Source organism: Saccopteryx leptura, chromosome 10 (assembly GCF_036850995.1).
Source record: "Saccopteryx leptura isolate mSacLep1 chromosome 10, mSacLep1_pri_phased_curated, whole genome shotgun sequence".
Lineage (NCBI taxonomy): Eukaryota > Metazoa > Chordata > Mammalia > Chiroptera > Emballonuridae > Saccopteryx > Saccopteryx leptura.
In genome coordinates this window covers 15,631,643-15,652,630 of record NC_089512.1, presented here as the reverse complement: position 1 = coordinate 15,652,630, position 20,988 = coordinate 15,631,643, and the positions used below count along the sequence as shown (strand labels likewise).

General features: G+C 48.8%; 2 protein-coding genes across 2 annotated transcripts in view; both read right to left on the bottom strand.

Moving 5' to 3' along the window:
- EPM2AIP1 (EPM2A interacting protein 1) overlaps nt 1–20,988 on the bottom strand; it is an 835,019-nt gene that overhangs the window by 719,572 nt on the left and 94,459 nt on the right. The gene's annotated exons all lie outside the window — the stretch shown is intronic.
- TRANK1 (tetratricopeptide repeat and ankyrin repeat containing 1) overlaps nt 1–20,988 on the bottom strand; it is a 117,509-nt gene that overhangs the window by 75,375 nt on the left and 21,146 nt on the right. The window contains exons 3-4 of the mRNA XM_066350754.1: nt 6,511–6,642; nt 797–923 (exon numbers count right to left, since the gene is read on the bottom strand). Of these exons, the coding sequence (XP_066206851.1) occupies nt 797–923; nt 6,511–6,642 (259 nt within the window). The remainder of the gene's footprint in view (nt 1–796; nt 924–6,510; nt 6,643–20,988) is intronic.

The window sequence follows — 20,988 nt, the reverse complement described above, 5'->3', positions numbered from 1 at the left end:
GCTCTCCCCACTGCACTGTCCCCCAAGAGGCCCCTCTCTGCTCTCCCCACTGCACTGTCCCCCAAGAGGCCCCTCTCTGCTCTCCCCACTGCACCCTGTCCCCCAAGAGGCCCCTCTCTGCTCTCCCCACTGCACCCTGTCCCCCAAGAGGCCCCTCTCTGCTCTCCCCACTGCACCCTGTCCCCCAAGAGGCCCCTCTCTGCTCTCCCCACTGCACTCTGTCCCCCACGAGGCCCGGCTCTGCTCTCCCCACGGGGCATTGCGACACTTGGCTATCTTGTCTGGGTACCATTTGCATGCCCCACAGGCATCTGTGTGAAGAGCAAAGGAGTTGAATGAGAAGCACCCCCATTTTATTTTATTTTATTTTATTTATTTTATTTTATTTTATTTTATTTTCATGAGAGAGACAGATAGAAGGACAGATAGGGACAGACGGACCGAAAGGGAGAGAGATGAGAAGTATCAATTCTTCGTTGTGACACCCTAGTTGTTCATTGATTGCTTTCTCATATGTGCCTTGACCAGGGGGCTACAGCAGACTGAGTGACTCCTTGCTCAAGCCAGCGACCTTGGGCTCAAGCTGGTGAGCTTTTGCTTAAACCAGATGAGCCCGCGCTCAAGCCAATGAACTCGGGGTTTCGAACCCGGGTCCTCTGCGTCCCAGTGCAACACTTTATCCACTGTGCCACCGGCTGGTCAGGCAGAAGCACCCCCATTTTATAAAGAAGGGAGGGAAGGAGGCAGGCCGGGAGGAAGGAGGCAGCAGCTGCCCCGGCTGTCACGGGCACCGTACCTTCACGTAGGTCGGGTCCCACTGGAGACACTCCTTGGCCGCCCCGAACGCCTCGTTCCACTTCTCCAGGTTGTAGAACGCATTGGACTTGTTGCACAGGAGCACAGCCAGGTCCCTGGGGGGGACTCTGTGGGAAAGAACAAGTGGGTGATCCGTGAAACCACCTTCCTGCAAATGCAGGAAACACCCCTGCGAGGCCGTCCTTACGGGCCATCTGCTGCCATCACGGTGGGGTTTCGGCAGGAAACGCCCCGGGCGCGCCTGTCAGAGCTGACCCTTCTGGACCCCTAGAAAGCCTGGGGCACTAGCAGGGTACAAACCTGTCCTTCCTCACTCCCAAACCCTCTGCTCCCAGCTTCCAGGGACAAAACGTTCTCAAAACCTTGGTTCCATTTCCTATTGATCACCATAGATCTTTTTTTTTTTCAATTTTTTTATAAATAAATAAAACATGGTGAACATGCTGCAGAAATGGTGGCCGTTCCTAAGGGGGGAGGGGGGATGGGAGTTTCCCACCGAGTGTTAGCAGAGTCCAGACGGGGTGCGAACCACCCCACAGGCCTGTTCCTGCTGAGTGGCGGCCGAGCGGATCGCAGGAAGGGCTTCAGAACACGGGACTGCGCCATCCCCGTGGGCCCGCGGTGAGAACCCCGGGACGAGCACTGTCCTGTGACATCGGCAGGGACGCCCTAACATTTGCAGGACCCAGAGCCAGAGTATAAATGGAGGCCCAGGCTATGTAGCTGATCTGCACCACTAGCTACATGCAGCTATTTATATATTTAAATGAATCAAAATTAAATAAAATGTACAATTCAGTTCCTTAGTAGTATTATCCACGTTTCAGTACTCTATATTAATAGAGATCACTGTCATCGTCGTAGAAAGTCGTGTTGGACAATGCTAGTCTCGGTATTTGATGGCCCTAACTCAAGCTTACACACTGTTTAATAAAATATGTTCTACCCTCCTGATTTACAATAACTGGGAGACAAGGTTCAAATTTAGAACTGCAGGCCCTGGGTCGGTGGGCAGGCCCTGGGTCGGTGGGCAGGCCCTGGGTCGGTGGGCAGGCCCTGGGTCGGGGCAGGCCCTGGGTCGGGGCAGGCCCTGGGTCGGGACAGGCCCTGGGTCGGTGGGCAGGCCCTGGGTGGGGGCAGGCCCTGGGTGGGGGCAGGCCCTGGGTCGGGGCAGGCCCTGGGTCGGTGGGCAGGCCCTGGGTCGGGACAGGCCCTGGGTCGGTGGGCAGGCCCTGGGTGGGGGCAGGCCCTGGGTCGGTGGGCAGGCCCTGGGTCGGGGGGCAGGCCCTGGGTCGGTGGGCAGGCCCTGGGTGGGGGCAGGCCCTGGGTCGGTGGACAGGCCCTGGGTGGGGGCAGGCCCTGGGTCGGTGGGCAGGCCCTGGGTCGGTGGGCAGGCCCTGGGTCGGTGGGCAGGCCCTGGGTTGGGGGCAGGCCCTGGGTGGGGGCAGGCCCTGGGTGGGGGCAGGCCCTGGGTCGGGGGGCAGGCCCTGGGTGGGGGCAGGCCCTGGGTGGGGGCAGGCCCTGGGTCGGTGGGCAGGCCCTGAGTGGGGGCAGGCCCTGGGTCGGTGGGCAGGCCCTGGGTTGGGGGCAGGCCCTGGGTGGGGGCAGGCCCTGGGTTGGGGCAGGCCCTGGGTCGGTGGGCAGGCCCTGGGTCGGTGGGCAGGCCCTGGGTCGGGACAGGGTGAGCCAGGCCTGTGCCCCAGCCCACTCTCTCCTCTTTCCATCTCAGCCTTCAGCCTGCCCTGCAGGGGACACGATTCCAAGCTCTGCCCACCTCCCTGACCTTGGCCAGACCTCAGACAAACAGGTGCAGGTAGCAGGGCCTGGGAAGAGGGTTCATGGGCAGAAATTCCAGCGTCCTCGTGCCCACAGTGTGGACCAAAGGGAACAGGAGGGCTCTGGGTGAATAGAGCCCCTGGACCCCCCAGACTCCGGCCCGTGGAGAGGAGGACAGCCGGGGGAAGGTCAAAAGGCGTCCCTCTAGAGCAGTGGTCCCCAACCTTTTTTGGACCACGGACCGGTTTAATGTCAGAAAACATTTTCACAGATTGGCCTTTAGGGTGGGACGGATAAATGCACAAAATAAAATTATGTGACCGGCATAAAAACTGGTATTTTTAAATATAATTGTCAAACTTACGAGACAAGCATCAAGAGTGAGTCTTAGACGGATGTAACAGAGGGAATCTGGTCATTTTTTAAAAATAAAACATTGTTCAGACTTAAATATAAATAAAACGGAAATAATGTAAGTTATTTATTCTTTCTCTGCAGACCGGTACCAAATGGCCCACGGACCGGTACCAGTCCGCAGCCTGGGGGTTGGGGACCACTGCTCTAGAACATGGCAGGGCAGGGCCCCTTTAGCCTGGGTCTCTGGGTAATAGAACTGCACATTTAGTGCTGAAACCAGGTTGGAAGAAGAAGGAAAACACAAAATACATCACAATATGTTAACAGAAGCCCAGGTGCTGTTGAATTTAAGACACACAGAGGGGGTGAAGCAATGCTTTCCTTTCTACTGAATTTTTTCTTTTTAATTATGAAGATGATACAAATCATCATTGAAAAGCTAGGTGATGCAGATAAGCACACACAAAAAAAGCAAAGAAAAAAGTCACCTCTGCTCCTGTCCCCACCCCAGTGATTTGTGTGGCCGGCTCCTCTCCGCGTCCGTCACTGTCTCTAGGGCAAGCGATGAGTCCCCAGAAGCAGAGAAGAGGCAGCGCGACATCCAGTGGGTGACTGGCTAGGGCGCTGTGACCGGTGAGCCGCCCACACACCCTGGCACCTGCTGCACAACACAGCCATCCCTGTCTGCAGTGCTGGGGGCAGGCGGGGCTCCGGAGATTCAGTCTCAGCGTACCAGGAACACCCTCTCCCCAGGAAGTTATGATCTTGCTATACGGACTGAATGGTGCCCCCCCATCCGTATGTTGAAGCCCTTGCCCCTAATGGGAGGGTGTTTGGAGACGGGGCTTTGGGGGAGGGAGGGGATCAGGTTTAGATGAGGTGATGAGGGTGGGGCCCTTGAGACGGGGTTAGTTCCCTTCTAACCAGAGCCATCAAAGCGTTTCCTTGCTCTCTCTCTCTCTCTCTCTCCATCATGAAGATACAATGAAAGGGTGGCCATCTGCAAACCAGGAAGAGTTCTTACCAGGAACTGAACTGGCCAGTGGCTTCTCAGCCTCCAGAACTGTGAGAAATAAGTTCCTGCTGTTTAAACCACCAATCTGTGGTATTCTGTTACGGCAGCCCGAGCTGCCTAAATACAGCCCCACTCCCTAGGATAACTCCCAGGGGTCAAAGAGCCTCCGACCAACGATGGACTCACATGCGGATAAGAAGGTCAGTTCCCCTGCTCTCAAGAGGGACCAGCTCTGCAGCACGGCTCATACCCCAACGTTCCCCGGGGGGTTCAGGCTAAAGGGGACTCCAGGTGAGACCACATCCCTGCTTGGAGCCTTCCCCTGCCCCATCCTGCTTCCCTCACGCCCCCTTCTCCTGAGCGCACCTGCGCTGTAAAGCACAGGCACCTAAATCCCTGCGTCAGCAGGATCACAGGCCACAGATCATCTGTGGGCAAGAGACACAGTTCCAGGAAGGTCCGTGAAAGGCAACGTGTGAGGGTCCGGGAAGCAGTCCCATTAGTAGGACTCAGCTAGTACGCGGCGGCACTGAGGTCTGAGCACTCTGAGTGTGGGGTCAGTACGGCCATAACCACCTTCCCATGCTACTGCTTTAAGAAAGCCAGATGCTTTTCCCTGAATGAGGAGCTCTAAGCCCGGCTCCGACACAGCTCCGATCAGAATCAGAAGGGGCAGAATGACAGGAATACAGGCCCAAGCCAATTACACTCAACACAAGGTCAGCTAGAGTGTCAATACCATGATGAGAGGGAGGTAGGGGCATGGGAGCCATGTTTCAGTAATTTAGTTCAGTGCCATTTCTAACTACAAGTTTTGCTGCATGTCCCCCACAAATGCCAAGGTCTGCTTCCTCTGCTACAGCAGTTTCCAAAATATAATCTGAGAACCTGGGGGGCGGGCCACCCCAAGACCATTGCAGGTGGTCCACAGGGTCAAAATATTTTCCCAGTTGTAGGAAACTGAATAATGGTTACCAAATAATGTTACCTTTTATGGCAAAAGATACTTTGCAGATGTGTTTAATTTATGAACCTTGAGAGGAGATTGTCCCAGATTGTACACAATTACAAGCATCCTTATGACAGAGAGAGAGAGAGAGAGAGACAGAGTGAAACTGGGCTACAGCAGAGGAGAAGGTGACGTCATCACACAGGCAGACTGGAATGATGTGCTCCAAGGATGGAAGAAGGGGCCGCAAGCCAAGGAAAACAGGCAGCCACTTAAGGTTGCAAAAGGCAAGGAAACGGATTCTCCTCCGCAAGGATCTAGCCCTGCCGACACCGTGAGTTTAGTCTTGTTAAGACTCATTTAGAACTTTTGACTTCCAGTACGGTAAGATAATAAATCTGTATGGTTTTAAGACCCTCAGTTTGTAGTAACGTGTTACCACATTATTAGTATGGACATCGTGTGCCATTTTCACACTCATTCTCTCACCCGCGCCTGGGGGATTTTACAGTGGCTACGTGATGAGTACTATCACAGCAGGTGGAATGCAGAAGTAGAATGTGAGAAGCCAGATGTCTCCCACTGAGACAGACATTAAAGGGATTTTTTGAAAAATTGTAAAATGTGCCAGTATTCTCACCAAATGGTTTGCTTTGGAATATATAGTTATTTTTCTTTAACATATGCTATTTATATTAACATGCAATGGATTTCTTTTATTTATTTTTTTTATTTATTCATTTTAGAGAGGAGAGAGAGACAGAGAGAGACAGCGGGGAGGAGCTGGAAGCATCAATTCCCATATGTGCCTTGACCAGGCAAGCCCAGGGTTTCGAACCGGCGACCTCAGCATTTCCAGGTCCGACGCTTCATCCACTGCGCCACCACAGGTCAGGAACAATGAATTCTTATTGATATTTTTAAATAGATGAAAAAAATATATACTTTAAACAGCTAAAAACCTCCATAAAAAAAAGCTCTTGGGGGTCCTCCATAATTTTTAAGCATTAGCAAGATACTGAAATGTCTGGGAACAGGTCTGCTAGAAGCAGAAGGGGAGGGGCCGAGGTGAGCCTCAGTCCCGGATGGTGTGCACTCCGGCCGGGGGGGGGGGGGGGCGGAAAAGGCATGGGCACCCAAGAAGATGAAATGAATGACCAATGAGGAGCCTGGGGACTTCAGTCATCCCAGGAACCCTGATCCCGGCAGGAGCCTGGGGACTTCAGTCATCCCAGGAACCCTGATCCCGGCAGGAGCCTGGGGACTTCAGTCATCCCAGGAACCCTGATCCCGGCAGGAGCCCGGGGACTTCAGTCATCCCAGGAACCCTGATCCCGGCAGGAGACGTCAGGAGACAGAAGGGAGAGTTCTGTAATGTTTATCAACAGTCTCCTGTTTCACTTTCTGTTTCCTTCTTACTCTAGTGCTCTCTCTTTAGTTTCGGAGCTGACAATGTAGAGAAGAGCGACAGGAAAGGGGAGGGGGGGAAGGGACAGACACTAGACAGTGTGATAAGAAATGACAAGAAAACATAAGCCACTGAGTTCCCACTGACCTGGGGGAGGAGAAAAGGCGGGAGGAAAATGCAAACACTTACCCCCACTGGTATAACTGCAGGAGGACCTGAATGGCTTCATCGTACTTTCTGATGGCCAAAGTGAAATTCCCATTCTTAAAAACCTGGTTGCCGGATTCCTTCAGCAGCTCAGCGTAAGTGACGGGGTCCATCCTGTGAGGGAACAGAGGAGAGGCTCGCTGCCAGGCGTGCATGGTGCCCGGCCCCCTCCACATCTGCACGGCTGAGAATCTGGAGAGGCTGTTTGTTCATGCTGGCCCCACCCACCTGTGGAGGGCACACCCTGCCAACATCCCTCACCGCCATGGGACCAGACAGTCTGACGAGGTCACTTCTTCCTCCGTTCTTTTCTGACCTCAGGGGGCAGAGGCCAGAACGAGTTCATTTATTCTGTGTTAATGATCAGCTTGGCGCTGGGCAAGGAGGCTGCTTCCACACGCCAGACACCAACCTGGCAGGTCCTTTGGCACAAGAAGGGGCAGCACGTCCTATAACTGGCACTATGGTCGCGCTCTCCTTTACCCATCACTATAGGCCACAAGGAGGCATCGTCCCCGCTGTTCAGATGAGGCAACAACTCTCAAAGAGGCTCCTGTCACCACCTGCCTTAGCGTCTGCTGAGGGCACTCCCTGGTTCAGACCCCCAGTTCAGGCTTCCGCTCTTGACCGAGTACCACATCGCCCATGAGTACAAGCAAAACTCACCCGAGAGTCCTTCTACTCAGAAAGTGTGTGGGGAAGGGGGTGGGGGAGGGAAGCTGCAGTTCTGAAGGCCACAGACACGAGGGACAGCCCTGGAACATCTGTCCCTGAGTCTGCGGTCGCCTGCTTACTTGTCTGTGCCCCCCACAAGATGCATCTGCTCCTTCCAGGTCATGATTTCTGTTTTATTCGTTTCATACCCCGATGTCCTGGCATATAATGGGTGCTTAAATATTAGTGGTGGCACAAATCTGAATGCCAGACCCAGAGGTTGCCTCTTCCTGAATGATTCCCTCTGGTGTGGCCTGGGGGGTCTGAGAGAAGTGCTTGTCACCCTCCCCACATGATGGGCCAGAGGAGAGCACCGTGGAGAGAGCCGGGGAGAGGTGTGCAAGAGCAGAAATGTCCCTTCAGACTTCTTCCTCCCAGGATGACAGCGGGGAAAGGGAGAGGCTGAGGAAGGTCTTAAATACAGGGACGATTCTGGTGTCTGCAAGGACCGTGTACCTGTCGGGTCATGCGACCTACTGGGAGTCTTCTCGATCAACACAGTTCTTGGTTAGATAATAATTCTTAGTATTTTGGTCATTTCACACAGTGATGAGGGGTCTGGGGTCGGGGAAGGCAGGCCCACAGGGACGGAAGCCGTGGCGTATGTTAAACCCATATGAGCTCACTGGAAACGGGGCTTTCTAGCTGCGCTATGTTCCTACAGCAGGGCTGTAGCAGAAGGAGGCACATGATCCTTACACAGTCAGGAGGCGACATTCCACCCACACTTTTCATCAAATAATCTCTCAATTCTGTGGCTCGCATTCACACAGGGATGACTGAGGAGAACGTGAACAAAATTAAAGAACTGATTGACTGGAGAATAAAAAACATCTTTTTCTTTTCAGATACTGTTGGCCATATGTCCCATAAATATTTTTTAAACGGGCTATGATCGAACAACTGGAAAAAGAAAATCACTATTAACAACAACTGACAAAAGGGTTAATAGCCCCTTTCGGAAATATCTTTCCATCATAAGAAAAGGCTAACTCCCTGACCAAAATGTGTAAGGTCCTAAACAGAGAATTCACAAGGAATGCAAGTAATGGCTAGCTATACGGAGAGAGGATAAACAAGAGCATTCTCACTAGCGAGCAAGAAATGAAATATTAAAACACAGTATCACTGGAAAATAATCAGAAGAATGGCCCCAACTGTTGGGCACTGTCATAATATACTTACAGGGGAAACACACGGTATTGTGGATAGATTTAGGCTCATGGATGTTTGCCGCAATAAAAAAAGAAATAGAAATGACCCCGAATGCTCCACAATGCATATTGGATTAGAGTCAGTGGCAGAACTGCCATTTGGTGTAACACCATGCAGTGATTTTTAAAATAAAATGTTATAAAAGAACACTTAATAATAGGCTAAATTAGTAAATAAAAAAAAATACAAGCTACATAAACAGGTATATAATCCCAATTTAAAGCTTAAAACCATATAATCTAACTGGACCGGTATTGGCGCAGTGTGTAGAGCATTGACCTGGAATACTGAGGCCCCGGGTTTGAAACCCCAAAGTCGCTGCCTTGAGCACAGGCTCATCTGGCTTGAGCGCGGGCTCACCAGCTTGAGCATGGGATTGCCAGTTTGAGCACGGGATCATAGACATGACCCCACGGTCGCTGGCTTGAGCCCAAAGGTCACTGGCTTGAGCAAGGGGGTCACTGGCTTGGCTAGAGCCCCCCAGTCAAAGCATGTATGAGAAGCAATCAATGAACAGCTAAAGTGCCACAACTACGAGTTGATGGTTCTTATCTCTCTCCCATCTGGTCTCTCTCTCTCTAAAAAACCAACCAACCAACCAACCAACCAACCAACCAACCATATGATCTATGGAAAATATGCCAAAACGTTAACAGTCACACCATTGAGATTAGGCAGGCTTTTAATTTTTCCAACTCTCCACTGCTCTACAATGTAACACCTTAATACTCAGGCCATAAATGATTTTTTTACAGTTCTATCTACACTAAGCAGAATAAGCCCCATGATGTATTCATGTGGTTTATTTCTGCAACAGTGTCTCTGGTTGCAGACAAATAATCAGCCTCCATTATTTAGGGGGGGGGGGGCGCTAACAAGTCCTGGGCTTCCCCCAGTGCAGGATTCCCAGCTATCCTCATCTCTTCCCCACTTGGCCTCGTCACTGTGATCATCTTTTCCCATTGCCGGGTGTGAAGGCATTCTGGTCGCCATCAAATGCCTCATTCTCAGCAGCTGCTCTCAAAGGGCAGCCTCGCCAGATGGGTGCCTTTCTTCTGGGAAGCTCAGAACCACCATCTTCATTCTGGCTTTAGCTCTAACGAACGCCCCTCCACATGTCCATAGACTCTGTAGGTCCTGTTTATGGTCCTGACTTCTCCACGAAAGATTCCCAAATGCAAACAAGATGATCTCATGTCCTCTAAACATTATTGAAACCTCACTGGATGGCGCCCTACTGCAGGCTGAGCGATCCGGGAGACTGGGCACCTCTGAGCTTCAAACCCCGAAATTCTCCTTCGGGGAGCCCCCAGTGATCCTCTCCACCCCCACCCCCCACCCCCGTGCCTTCCAAAACAGTGCCTTGGTTTCACTCTGGAACCTTCTACCTGGTCAAAATTTCCGTTTCCTAGGCAGGGATGGGTGGTTTTCTACTCGCTAGTTGATCAGCTCGGGAGGAGCCCTCTGGCATCCAAAGTCTCTACCCTGGTCCTGCCTGTCGATGCTTCGGCTTCGTCTCATAGCAACAAGAGCATCAATCCTGGTTCCCACTCAGCCATTTCCGAGCTGTGACACGGTGGGCACGTCACCTGACCCCTCTGAGCTTCACCAGCAAAACAGGGAGGGCTGATTTAAGGGTTAAGTGAAATAAAGTTATAGACTTAGCTCCACAGAAATCCCGCTGCCCCCTCCCATTGGCTCTAGGCCTGTGCTGTCCAATATAGAAGCCACCAGCCCAGCCCCATGTGGCTATTTTACACTTAAGTTTTTAAAAATAAATTCATACCCTCTTCACCCTCTTTCTCCAACCCCTCCCACCACCTCTATTCATTTTCTGTATCTATTTGTTTATTTGTTTTAGATGCCACATACGAGAGGTTATACGGTACTTGTCTTCTCTCTGTATGACTTATTTCCTTTAGCCTTTGAGGTCCATCCATGTTGTTGCAAATTTCAAGATTTCATTCTTTCTTATAGCTAAATAATATGTTTTATCCATTCATCCATCAATGGACACCGAGGTTGTTCCGCTATTTGGCTATTTGTAAATAATGCTGCAGTGAACATGGGGTGCATATATCTTTTCAAGGTAGTGTCTTTCTTTTCTTTGGACAAATACCCAAAAATGGAATTGCTGGATCATATGGCAGTTCTATTTTTAATTTTTTGAGGAACTGCCACCATACTGTTTTCTAAAGTGGCTGCATCAATTTATATTCCCACCAACAGAGCACAAGGGTTCCCAATTCTCCATCCATGTCCTCATCAGCAGTTACTTCTTATCTTCTTGGTAACAGTCATTCTAACGGGTACTGTCTCACTGTGGTTCTGACTCGCATTTTCCTGATGACGTTGAGCATTTTTTCATGTACCTTTTGGCAGTCCACATACTGTCTAGTCAGAACTTCTGACCATTTTTTAATCAGATTATTTGTATTTTCTGCTTTTGAGTTATATGAGTTCTTAACAGATTTTGGATATTTGCCCCTAATAAGATATATGACTTGCAAATATTTTCTCCCATTCAGGTGACTGCCTTTTCATTTTGTTGATGGTCTCCTTTGCTGTTTGTTGCTTTTCTTTCTTGTATCAGATTCAAAAACCTCCTTTACCAACATCTACATAAAGGAGTGTGCTGCCTATGTTTCCTTCTAGAAAGTTTGTAGCTTCAGGTCTTATGTTCAAGCCTTAATCCTTTGTGTGTGTGTGTGTGTGTGTGTGTGTGTGTGTGTGTGTGTGTGTGTGGCAGAGACAGAGAGAGGGACAGATAGAGACAGACAGACAGACAGGAACGAAGAGAGATGAGAAGTATCAATTCTTCGTTGCGGCACCTTAGTTGTTCATTGATTGCTTTCTCATATGTGCCTTGACCTTGGGGGCTACAGCAGACCGAGTGACCCCTTGCTCAAACCAGCAACCTTGGGCTCAAGCTGGTGAGCCTTGCTCAAACCAGATGAGCCCGCCTTCAAGCTGGCGACCTCAGGGTTTCAAACCTGGGTCTTCTGCATCCCAGTCCAACGCTCTATCCACTGTGCCACTACCTAGTCAGGCAAGCCTTAATCCATTTTGACTGCATATAGTGTAAGATAGTGGTCGAGTTTCATTCTTTTGCATGTGGCTGTCCAGTTTTCCCAACATCATTTACTGAAGAGACTGTCCTTTCCCCCAGTATGTATCTTGGCTCCTTTGTCATGCATTAATTAGCCCTGTACAAATGGGTTTATTTCTGGACTTTCTATTCTGTTCCATTCATCTATATGCCTGTTTTTATACCAATATCATACTGTTTTAACTACTATTTTAAATAACATTTAATCAAATGTTATCAAAATGAGTCTCTTTAATGGCTTAATTGAAGAACTCAAACACAAGATATTTCCACTATGCTTACAAATATAAAAAATCTATTTGGCCCTGGCCAGTTGACTCAGTGGTAGAGCATCAGCCCAGTGTATGAATGTCCTGGGTTCAATTCTCAGTCAAGGTACACAGGAAAAGCAATTATCTGCTTCTACCCTCTCCCTCTCCCTCTCCCCCTTCGCTCTCTCTCTCTCTGTCTCTCTCTCTATATCTCTCCCTCAGCCACGGCTCAATTGGTTTGAGCACCTCAGCCCTGGGCACTGAGTATGGCTCTGTGGAGCCTTCACCTCAGGTGCTAAAAATAGTTCAGTTGTGAGCATGGCCCCTGATGGGAAGAGCATCAGCCCCTGATGGGGTTGCCAGTTGGATCCCAGTCAGGGTGCATGTGAGAGTCTGTCTCTCTATCTTCCCTCCTCTCACTTGGAAAAGAAAAAAAAAAATCGATTCACATCAGAACTTTTTTTCATATTCCTCTAGAAACCAAGAGTGAGCTCTTAGTGTTATGTGGGCAAACACCATATGCATTCATGCACTTATGTTTCTGCTTTTTCTTGGTATCATGTCACAGGGCAAAGTGAATTGCCAACCACACAGAAGGGTTTTCACTTCTTTATAGGATTTACTGACACTTACATTCTCATTATAGGGAAGAGTGCCCTTTCCCTCTCTGCCTTACAACACAGAGGGCTCAGTTATTGAGTGTTGTTTTTTTTTAACAACTGGTTGGTGGTCTATTTATAAGATGAAATTATTAAATGCAAGTGGTAATAATTTAGCATAATGACAATACGCTTGATAGATAATACATGATGAGCACCAATAATGGGCTTTACATCACTGAGTCATTTTTTTATTTTATTTATTCATTTTTAGAGAGGAGAGAGAGAGAGGGAGAGAGACAGAAAGGGAGAGAGAGAAGGGGGAGGAGCTGGAAGCATCACCTCCCATATGTGCCTTGACCAGGCAAGCCCGGGGTTTCGAACTGGCGACCTCAGCATTTCCAGGTCGATGCTTTATCCACTGTGCCACCACAGGACAGGCTCATCACTGAGTCATTTTATTCTTACAAGAAGCCCCAAGAAGTAGGCATGTTTCTATCCCCCTTTGACACATAGGGAAAACTGAGACAAAGAGAAGTTAAGCTCCTTACCACAGTCACAGAGAAGAAAATGGTAAAGAGGGATTCCCAATCTAGATGGCCTGACTTTCAGAGCTCAACTACTCTCGTAAGAGCCAAGACAGAGGCCCCAGGTCAGCATCCTGTCAAATCACTACAAGACACGATAGCTCACTCCCTTGCATTTTCAGTTTTGTTAATGGTACAAGAACTAAAAGATAAGTGGAAACAATTTCACAGCTGCAGTGCTGGCCGGCGGCCAGTTTCACTATGTCCCGATGAGGACTCAAGGTCCAGTTTTGGGGAGGTGTCACGGGCTGCCTGCCTACACCCAAGGAAGCAGAAACAAGAAAAATAGAAATGCACTGAGTCGGCTTCAAAACAAGCAAGTCTGAAGGAAAGCGGAGCCAGGGTGTGGTGGCTGTTGTTCCGCACGGTGTATATACAATATATGTACATGAAATTGTATAAGTGACTTAGAGGAACAGGACAGAAACTGCCAAGGGGGGTGGGCTCAGGGGGCAGCCAGACGGGCAGAAGGAGGCTTTGCCCTCGTGCGTTATCTGGGTACTACTCGAAATCTTGAAAGCAAATTCATTTCCTTTCTTGGGTTTTGGGCTTTTCTTTTTTCAATAAAATCCTTTCAAAAGACCCTCCAAGCAGTCAATGAGCGGGTCCAAGATCAACTCTGGAATGCTGGGGGGTAGAGACAGTTCCGAACTGCGGCCAGAGAGAACAATTCGCAGAACTGATTCCCTCCGACTCCTCACAGGAAGTCGACCTGAGAAGAATCCAGAGTCAGACTCCTCCTGGGGGCGCCATTCCTCTCCTCTCCTCTCCTGTCAGACTCCTCCTGGGGGCGCCATTCCTCTCCTCTCCTGTCAGACTCCTTCTGGGGGCGCCATTCCTCTCCTCTCCTCTCCTGTCAGACTCCTCCTGGGGGCGCCATTCCTCTCCTCTCCTGTCAGACTCCTTCTGGGGGCGCCATTCCTCTCCTTTCTTCTCCTTCCCTTCTCGCTTGGGGGAAAGGAGGCAAAGGCAAGAGTAGAACGAATAGGCACTTTCTTAAGAAACTCACTCAAGCCCTGGCAGGTTGGCTCAGGGGTAGAGCATCGGCCTGGCGTGCGGGGGACCCGGGTTCAATTCCCGGCCATGGCACATGGGAGAAGCACCCATTTGCTTCTCCACCCCTCCCTCTCTCCTTCCTCTCTGTCTCTCTCTTCCCCTCTCACAGCCAAGGCTCCATTGGAGCAAAGATGGCCCAGGCGCTGGGGATGGCTCCTTGGCCTCTGCCCCAGGCACTAGAGTGGCTCTGGTCGCGGCAGAGCGACGCCCCGGAGGGGCAGAGCATCGCCCCCTGGTGGGCGTGCCGGGTGGATCCCGGTTGGGCGCATGCGGGAGTCTGTCTGACTGTCTCTCCCCGTTTCCAGCTTCAGAAAAATACAAAAAAAAAAGAAAAAAAAAAGAAAAAAAGAAAGAAACTCAAAGTCTTTAAAAAGTCCTCCTGAAAATATGAAGTATTGAAGCCTTTCTCACTTGGGTATCAAAGCAGAACAAGAAAAAACAGACCATTCTGTCACCCAACCTCAGCTCTCTCACCAGCCTGCCCTACACCTAGGGCTGTTCCAGTCCATCCACTCCCCTGCATAATATCAACTTTATCTTCTCTAATGTTTATTTTATTACATTCAGAGAGAGGAAGGGAAAGAGCAGGAGAGAGACAGGAACATCAGTCTGCTCCTGTATGTGCCCTGACCAGGGATCGAACCAGCAACCTCTGCACTTCCGGACGATGCTCTAACTAACCGAGCTATCCGGCCAGGGCCATCCATCAACTTTAAATTATTCTGTCCCAATTTATAGCCTGTTTAACCCCCAACTACACGGAATACCAAAGTCGAGATGGTAATTCTAAAACCACTTGACGAGTCCAGCTCTGAACTGCTCTTGTAAATTATATCTGAAAACTCATATTCCCAGCAAAAAGTAAATACCATAAACATCTACCTACCTAATACGCAGGAGTCTCTTGACTGTTTTTAGATCTATGTCCCTTTTGATGAAATATTCACACACTCACCCAGCATACAGGTGCCTCTCAAAAAGGTCTGTAACTTTCACAATACTCCTGTTTTAACATTTACACATCTACCCCTTGGTAGGCACTGTAGTAGGCACCAGGGCTTTGGCTGTGAAAGGACTACAATTATCCCCAACTCTGAGAAGCTTACTGTCTGTTAGGGAGATGGACATTAAATACATAATCACACCTATATTATAGTTGACAGAGTTTCCTTCTTAGGAAGAAAAAGTAGAGTGTATAAGGAAGTACATAAGAGGAGATGATAAATTAACTCGTAGAGAGCAAGGCAGGTTTCTCTTATAAGTGACGTTTCAGCTAAGATCCCGAAAATCAGTAGTTAGCCCAGTGAAGAGTACAGGTAGGTGTCCAGGCAAGGGGAACAGTATATGCAAAGGCTCTGAGCTTCACGGTGGATTGGGAAGAGAAGGGAGGCTGGAGGAGCAGGTAAGGGCTGCATTAGGTAGATGACCTGGGATCTTGAGGGCCATCAGAAGGTCCTAGAATGCATCTTAAATGCAATTGGGGAAGGCTCGCTGTCCCTTACAACTTTCTATGATGATGGGAACGATCTATTCTGTACTGTCCAATACGGGAGCCACTAGCCAAGCGTGGCTACTATACATTTGAAACATGGCTAGTACAACTGAAGAACTAGGTTTCTCGTTTTATTTCATTTTAACTAACTTTAATTGACACAGCCACGTGTGGCGAACGGCTACCATACTGGACAGAATGGCACTAGAGGGTTTCAAGATGGGGGCTTACAAGAACTGGCTTATGCTGGCTGCAGGCCAGATGGAGAGAAACAGGCTAATGTAAAACAAAATCAGGAGCCAGAGTCAATAAGAGTTGCTGCTGGGACTACATGGGAGCAAAGGGCAGGGAAAATCAACTCCAAAGCTTCCAGTCAGACTTTACTTTGCGTGACAGAAATTGGAGTTTGGGCTTCAAATATAAATACGTAGAGTGTTGGACTTGGACGCGCACGCCCACTCACTCACACACAGCCTGGCCTCTGAGAATAACCATTCTGAAGCCACTGCATCTAGTGGGGTGAAGTATATGCTCTATGCAGTAAGTAATTTGGGGAAGTACCTGAAAGCCTGAGAATGGGTCGGAGTCCCTGCCAAGGCACCCAGGAGCACCACATTCCACAGGAAAATCTACCCTGACCAGAGCTTCTAGCCCAGGGGTCCCCAAACTTTTTACATAGGGGGCCAGTTCACTGTCCCTCAGACGGTTGGAGGGCCGGGCTATATAAAAAAACTATGAACAAATCCCTATGCACACTGCACATATCTTATTTTAAAGTAAAAAAACAAAACGGGAACAAATACAATATTTAAAATAAAGAACAAGTAAATTTAAATCAACAAACTGACCAGTATTTCAATGGGAACTATGCTCCTCTCACTGACCACCAATGAAAGAGGTGCCCCTTCCGGAAGTGCGGCGGGGGCCGGATAAATGGCCTCAGGGGGCCACACCCCGGGCCGTAGTTTGGGGACTCCTGATCTAGCTGAATACCCTTGACAGTGTTCCTGCAACAGGAGGGGCTGCAGAGGGAGGAGTGGGGGGCAGCAGCAGGTGCAAAGAGCCATTCTCCCCCTAAAATAGAGGAAGCCATCGTTACACCAGGACTGAAAAAGGGATTTCTGTACTGCAGCCAATCCAACGTCAGGGTGTTGCCTTTTTCTGTTTGTTTGTTTGTTTGTTTGTCTGGTTAAGGGGCGGGACACATGACAGGGGAGGTTGAAGAGTTAGGAGAAGACGGAGCAGAGGTGAGTGTAAAAGTTTCTTCAAGTGCCATTTCTCTCATCAGCCAGGATGCTTAGCAGAGCTGGGGCTGCCTCCTTCCACAGTAGTTTGGAAGTGATTTTCTCTCGCACCAGGCACACTCAAGGGAGCTACATTGTCCCCCAAAGAGGTGAAAAATGGTCCCTGAGGGGTGCAGATGTTTTACTCTTTATGTACAGAGCACAGATAATATAGATCATGCATAGATACACAATGTATCTGCGGTGCTAAAATTTCATGGGAGTGGAGAACTAGATAAGCAAAGAAAAAAAAAAAGCTGACATGGTTGGAGAACGGCTATCATGAAAAACATCGTTAGAAAACATTGCAGCCCTGGCCGGTTGGCCCAGTGGTAGAGCGTCGGCCTGGCGTGCAGGGGTCCCGGGTTCGATTCCCGGCCAGGGCACACAGGAGAAGCGCCCATCTGCTTCTCCACCCCTCCCCCTCTCCTTCCTCTCTGTCTCTCTCTTCCCCTCCCGCAGCCGAGGCTCCATTGGAGCAAAGATGGCCTGGGCGCTGGGATGGCTCCTTGGCCTCTGCCCCAGGCGCTAGAGTGGCTCTGGTCGCTACAGAGAGACGCCCCGGAGGGGCAGAGCATCACCCCCTGGTGAGCAGAGCATCGCCCCTGGTGGGCGTGCCGGGTGAATCCCGGTCAGGCGCATGCAGGAGTCTGTCTGACTGTCTCTCCCTGTTTCCAGCTTCAGAAAAATACAAAAAAAAAAAAAAAGGAAACATTGCTGTAGCGGAAACTGAAGGATGAAGAAACATTAAAAGCAAACAAAAGCTCCCTCAACAGATGAATGGATAAACACGATGTGGTACACACATACAACAGAACTGTGCCTTAAGAGGGAAGGAAATTCTGACACATGCTACCAACATGGATGAACCTTGAGGCTATATGCTAAGTGAGACAAGCCAGTCACAAAAGGACAAACAGTGTACGATTCCACTGACCTGAGGTACATAGAATAGTCAAATGCACAGAAACAGAAAGTAAAATAGTTGCCATCTACCGAAAGCCGGTAGCTTCCAGGGCGGGGGGTGGGGATGGGGACAGAATCACTGTTTGGTGAGCACTAAGTTTCAGTTTTGCAAGATGACGTAGTTCTGGGAATCTGTTGCTCAACAATGCCTATACTCTTTTTTTTTTAGACTTTTTTTTTTTAATTTTTTTTTATTCATTTTAGAGAGGAGAGAGAAAGGGAGAGAGAGAGACAGAGAGGGAGAGAGAGAGGAGAGAGAGAGAAGGTGGGGAGGAGCTGGAAGCATCAACTCCCATATGTGCCTTGACCAGGCAAGCCCAGGGTTTCGAACCGGCGACCTCAGCATTTCCAGGTCGACGCTTTATCCACTGCGCCACCACAGGTCAGGGAATGCCTATACTCTTAACATGACTGAGACTGTCCTCTTAACATGGCTGAGATGGTAACTTTTATGTTGTGTGTTTTTGTTTTACTTAACATGACTGAGACTGTCCTCTTAACATGGCTGAGATGGTAACTTTTATGTTGTGTGTTTTTGTTTTTTTGTCACAAATAAAATTTTTAAAAAGTAAAAACAGGCCTGACCTGTGGTGGCGCAGTGGATAAAGCGTCGACCTGGAATGCTGAGGTTGCCAGTTCGAAACCCTGGGCTTGCCTGGTCAAGGCACATATGGGAGTTGATGCTTCCTGCTCCTCCCCCCCTTCTCTCTCTGTCTCTCTCTCCTCTCTCTCTCTCTCTCCTCTCTAAAAATGAATAAATAAAAAAATTAAAAAAATTTTTTTAAAAATTAAAAAAAAAAAAGTAAAAACAAAACAAAACCCAGAGAAGAAGACAAGGAAACACTAATACACAAGTGTAAAAGAATGAATGATTTCCAGACTTGTATTTTGCCTACATGTGTGACAGGAACGTTATTTATTTTCTCTATGTGGGCTATGCTATACCAAGATACCCAAAATATGGCAGGGCACCACAACCTCCCAGTCTCCAGGAAGCTCTGATTAACATGCAAATCCAGGAAAGGCAGCAGGGGCTGGCGGCCAAGATCCTAATTTACAAAGCCAGGCTAGGTCTTGGCCCCACTGAGATGACAATCAAAGCCCAGCCCCCATAGGGGTGATCACTTCATAAGTTCTTTAAATGTCTCATCACTATGCTGTACACCTGAAACTAATATAATGTTATATTATATGCCGAACATAACCGAAAATTTAAAATTCATTTTACAGAAACCATCCTCCAAATCCTTTTACAATGGATACGTGTATCAGATCATCACATTGTACACTTTAAGTATCTTATAATCTTATTTGTCAATTATACCTCTGTAAAGGTGGGGGGGGAACATCCTCCCTAAGGCATTACATGCTTGTGGTTTATGGCACTCAAAGGGTTAACACATTCAACCCCCACTCAGATCAATATATAGTTCATTCCCAGATCCCAGAAGGTTCCCTCTTGCCCCTGCTACCTTCCCCACTATAGTTTACCTCTAAACTGTAGATTAACTTTTTCTGTTCTTGAACCTCATAATCACACAGTGGGAATTCTTGTGTGTGGTTCCTTACTTTAAATGCTGTATGTATAAGACTCACGTACATTCCTGCATGTATCAGTAGTTCATTTATCTTAACGCTGTGCAGTAGTATTTCACTGCATGATTTACACTATAACTTATTTATCCATTGCACTGATGGACGTTGGGTTGTTTCCAGTTTGAGGTAGTTGTGAATAAAGTTGTTAGAAGCCTTTTTTTGTGTGACAGAGACAGAGAAAGACAGAGAAAGGGACAGACAGACAGGAAGGGAGAGAGATAAGAAGCATCAATTCTTCATTGCAGAACCTTAGTTGTACATTGATTGCTTTCTCATATGTGCCTTAATCGGAGGGCTACAGCAGACTGAGTGACCCCTTGCTCAAGCCAGTGACCTTGAGCTCAAGCTGGTGAGCCTTGCTCAAACAAGATAAGCCTGCGCTCAAGCTGGCAACCTCGGGGTCTCGAACCTGGGTCCTCCGTGTCCCAGTCTGACGCTCTATCCACTGCGCCACCACCTAGTCAGGCTGGTTAGAAGCATTCTTGCATCAGCCTTCCAGTGAATATATGTCTGCATTTCTTTTGAGTATATAACCCAGGGGTAGAATCACTCAGTCACAGGGTACTGTATAGTTTTTGTAGAGGCTACCAGTTTTTCAGGTGGTTGGACCAATTTTTAATCTCAATAGCAGTATTAGGGAGTACAAATTGCCAACATTTGTCAGTACTAGGTATTATCAGTCTTTTCAACTTTAACCAATGTGGTATCTCATTGTGGTTTTAATTAGCATTTTGCTGATGACTAATGATGTTGTGAGTTTTTACATGAAGACATTAGCCACATGAATATTCTCTCCTGTAGAGTGCCAGACAGACCCGGTCTTCAAAGCAAAGGGTTATTTGTTTTGTTTTTAATAAGTAACCACTAGCTGACCACATGCCAGACCCACTTTAGCTCCCTTTTGTAGCAATAGTATCACTACTTGACAGCAGGGAGAGGAGCGGACTCTGACCTGGACAGCCAACAACGATTGCTCAACTAAACAGCACACAAACGATCATCAGCTCGCTCAGGAAATAAAATTTCCAAAGAGGATTTACAAGTAAGTGGCTAAGGCGATTTCATTGGATTCTGTAGTGATAGCATCGCTGTAAAAATTTTTAAAAAAGGTTAAACTTTTATGGCAGAAACTTGAAAGTTGGCACTGACTATCAATTAATGATATTTATAACTCAGAAAGCTCAGTCACTATCCACATGGCTGCAACGAACCATCCTGAGGCCTTTAATTTTTTTTTTTTTTTTTTTGTATTTTTCTGAAGCTGGAAACCGGGAGGCAGCCAGACAGACTCCCACATGCGCCTGATCGGGATCCACCCGGCATGCCCACCAGGGGGCGATGCTCCGCCCATGGGGGGGGGTCGCTCCGCCAGAGCAACTCCAGCGCCTGAGGTAGAGGCCACAGAGCCATCCTCAGCGCCAGGGCCATCCCTGCTCCAATAGAGCCTCGGCTGCGGGAGGGGAAGAGAGAGACAGAGAGGAAGGAGAGGGGGAGGGGTGGAGAAGCAGATGGGCGCTTCTCCTGTGTGCCCTGGCCGGGAATCGAACCCGGGACTCCTGCATGCCAGGCCAACGCTCTACCACTGAGCCAAC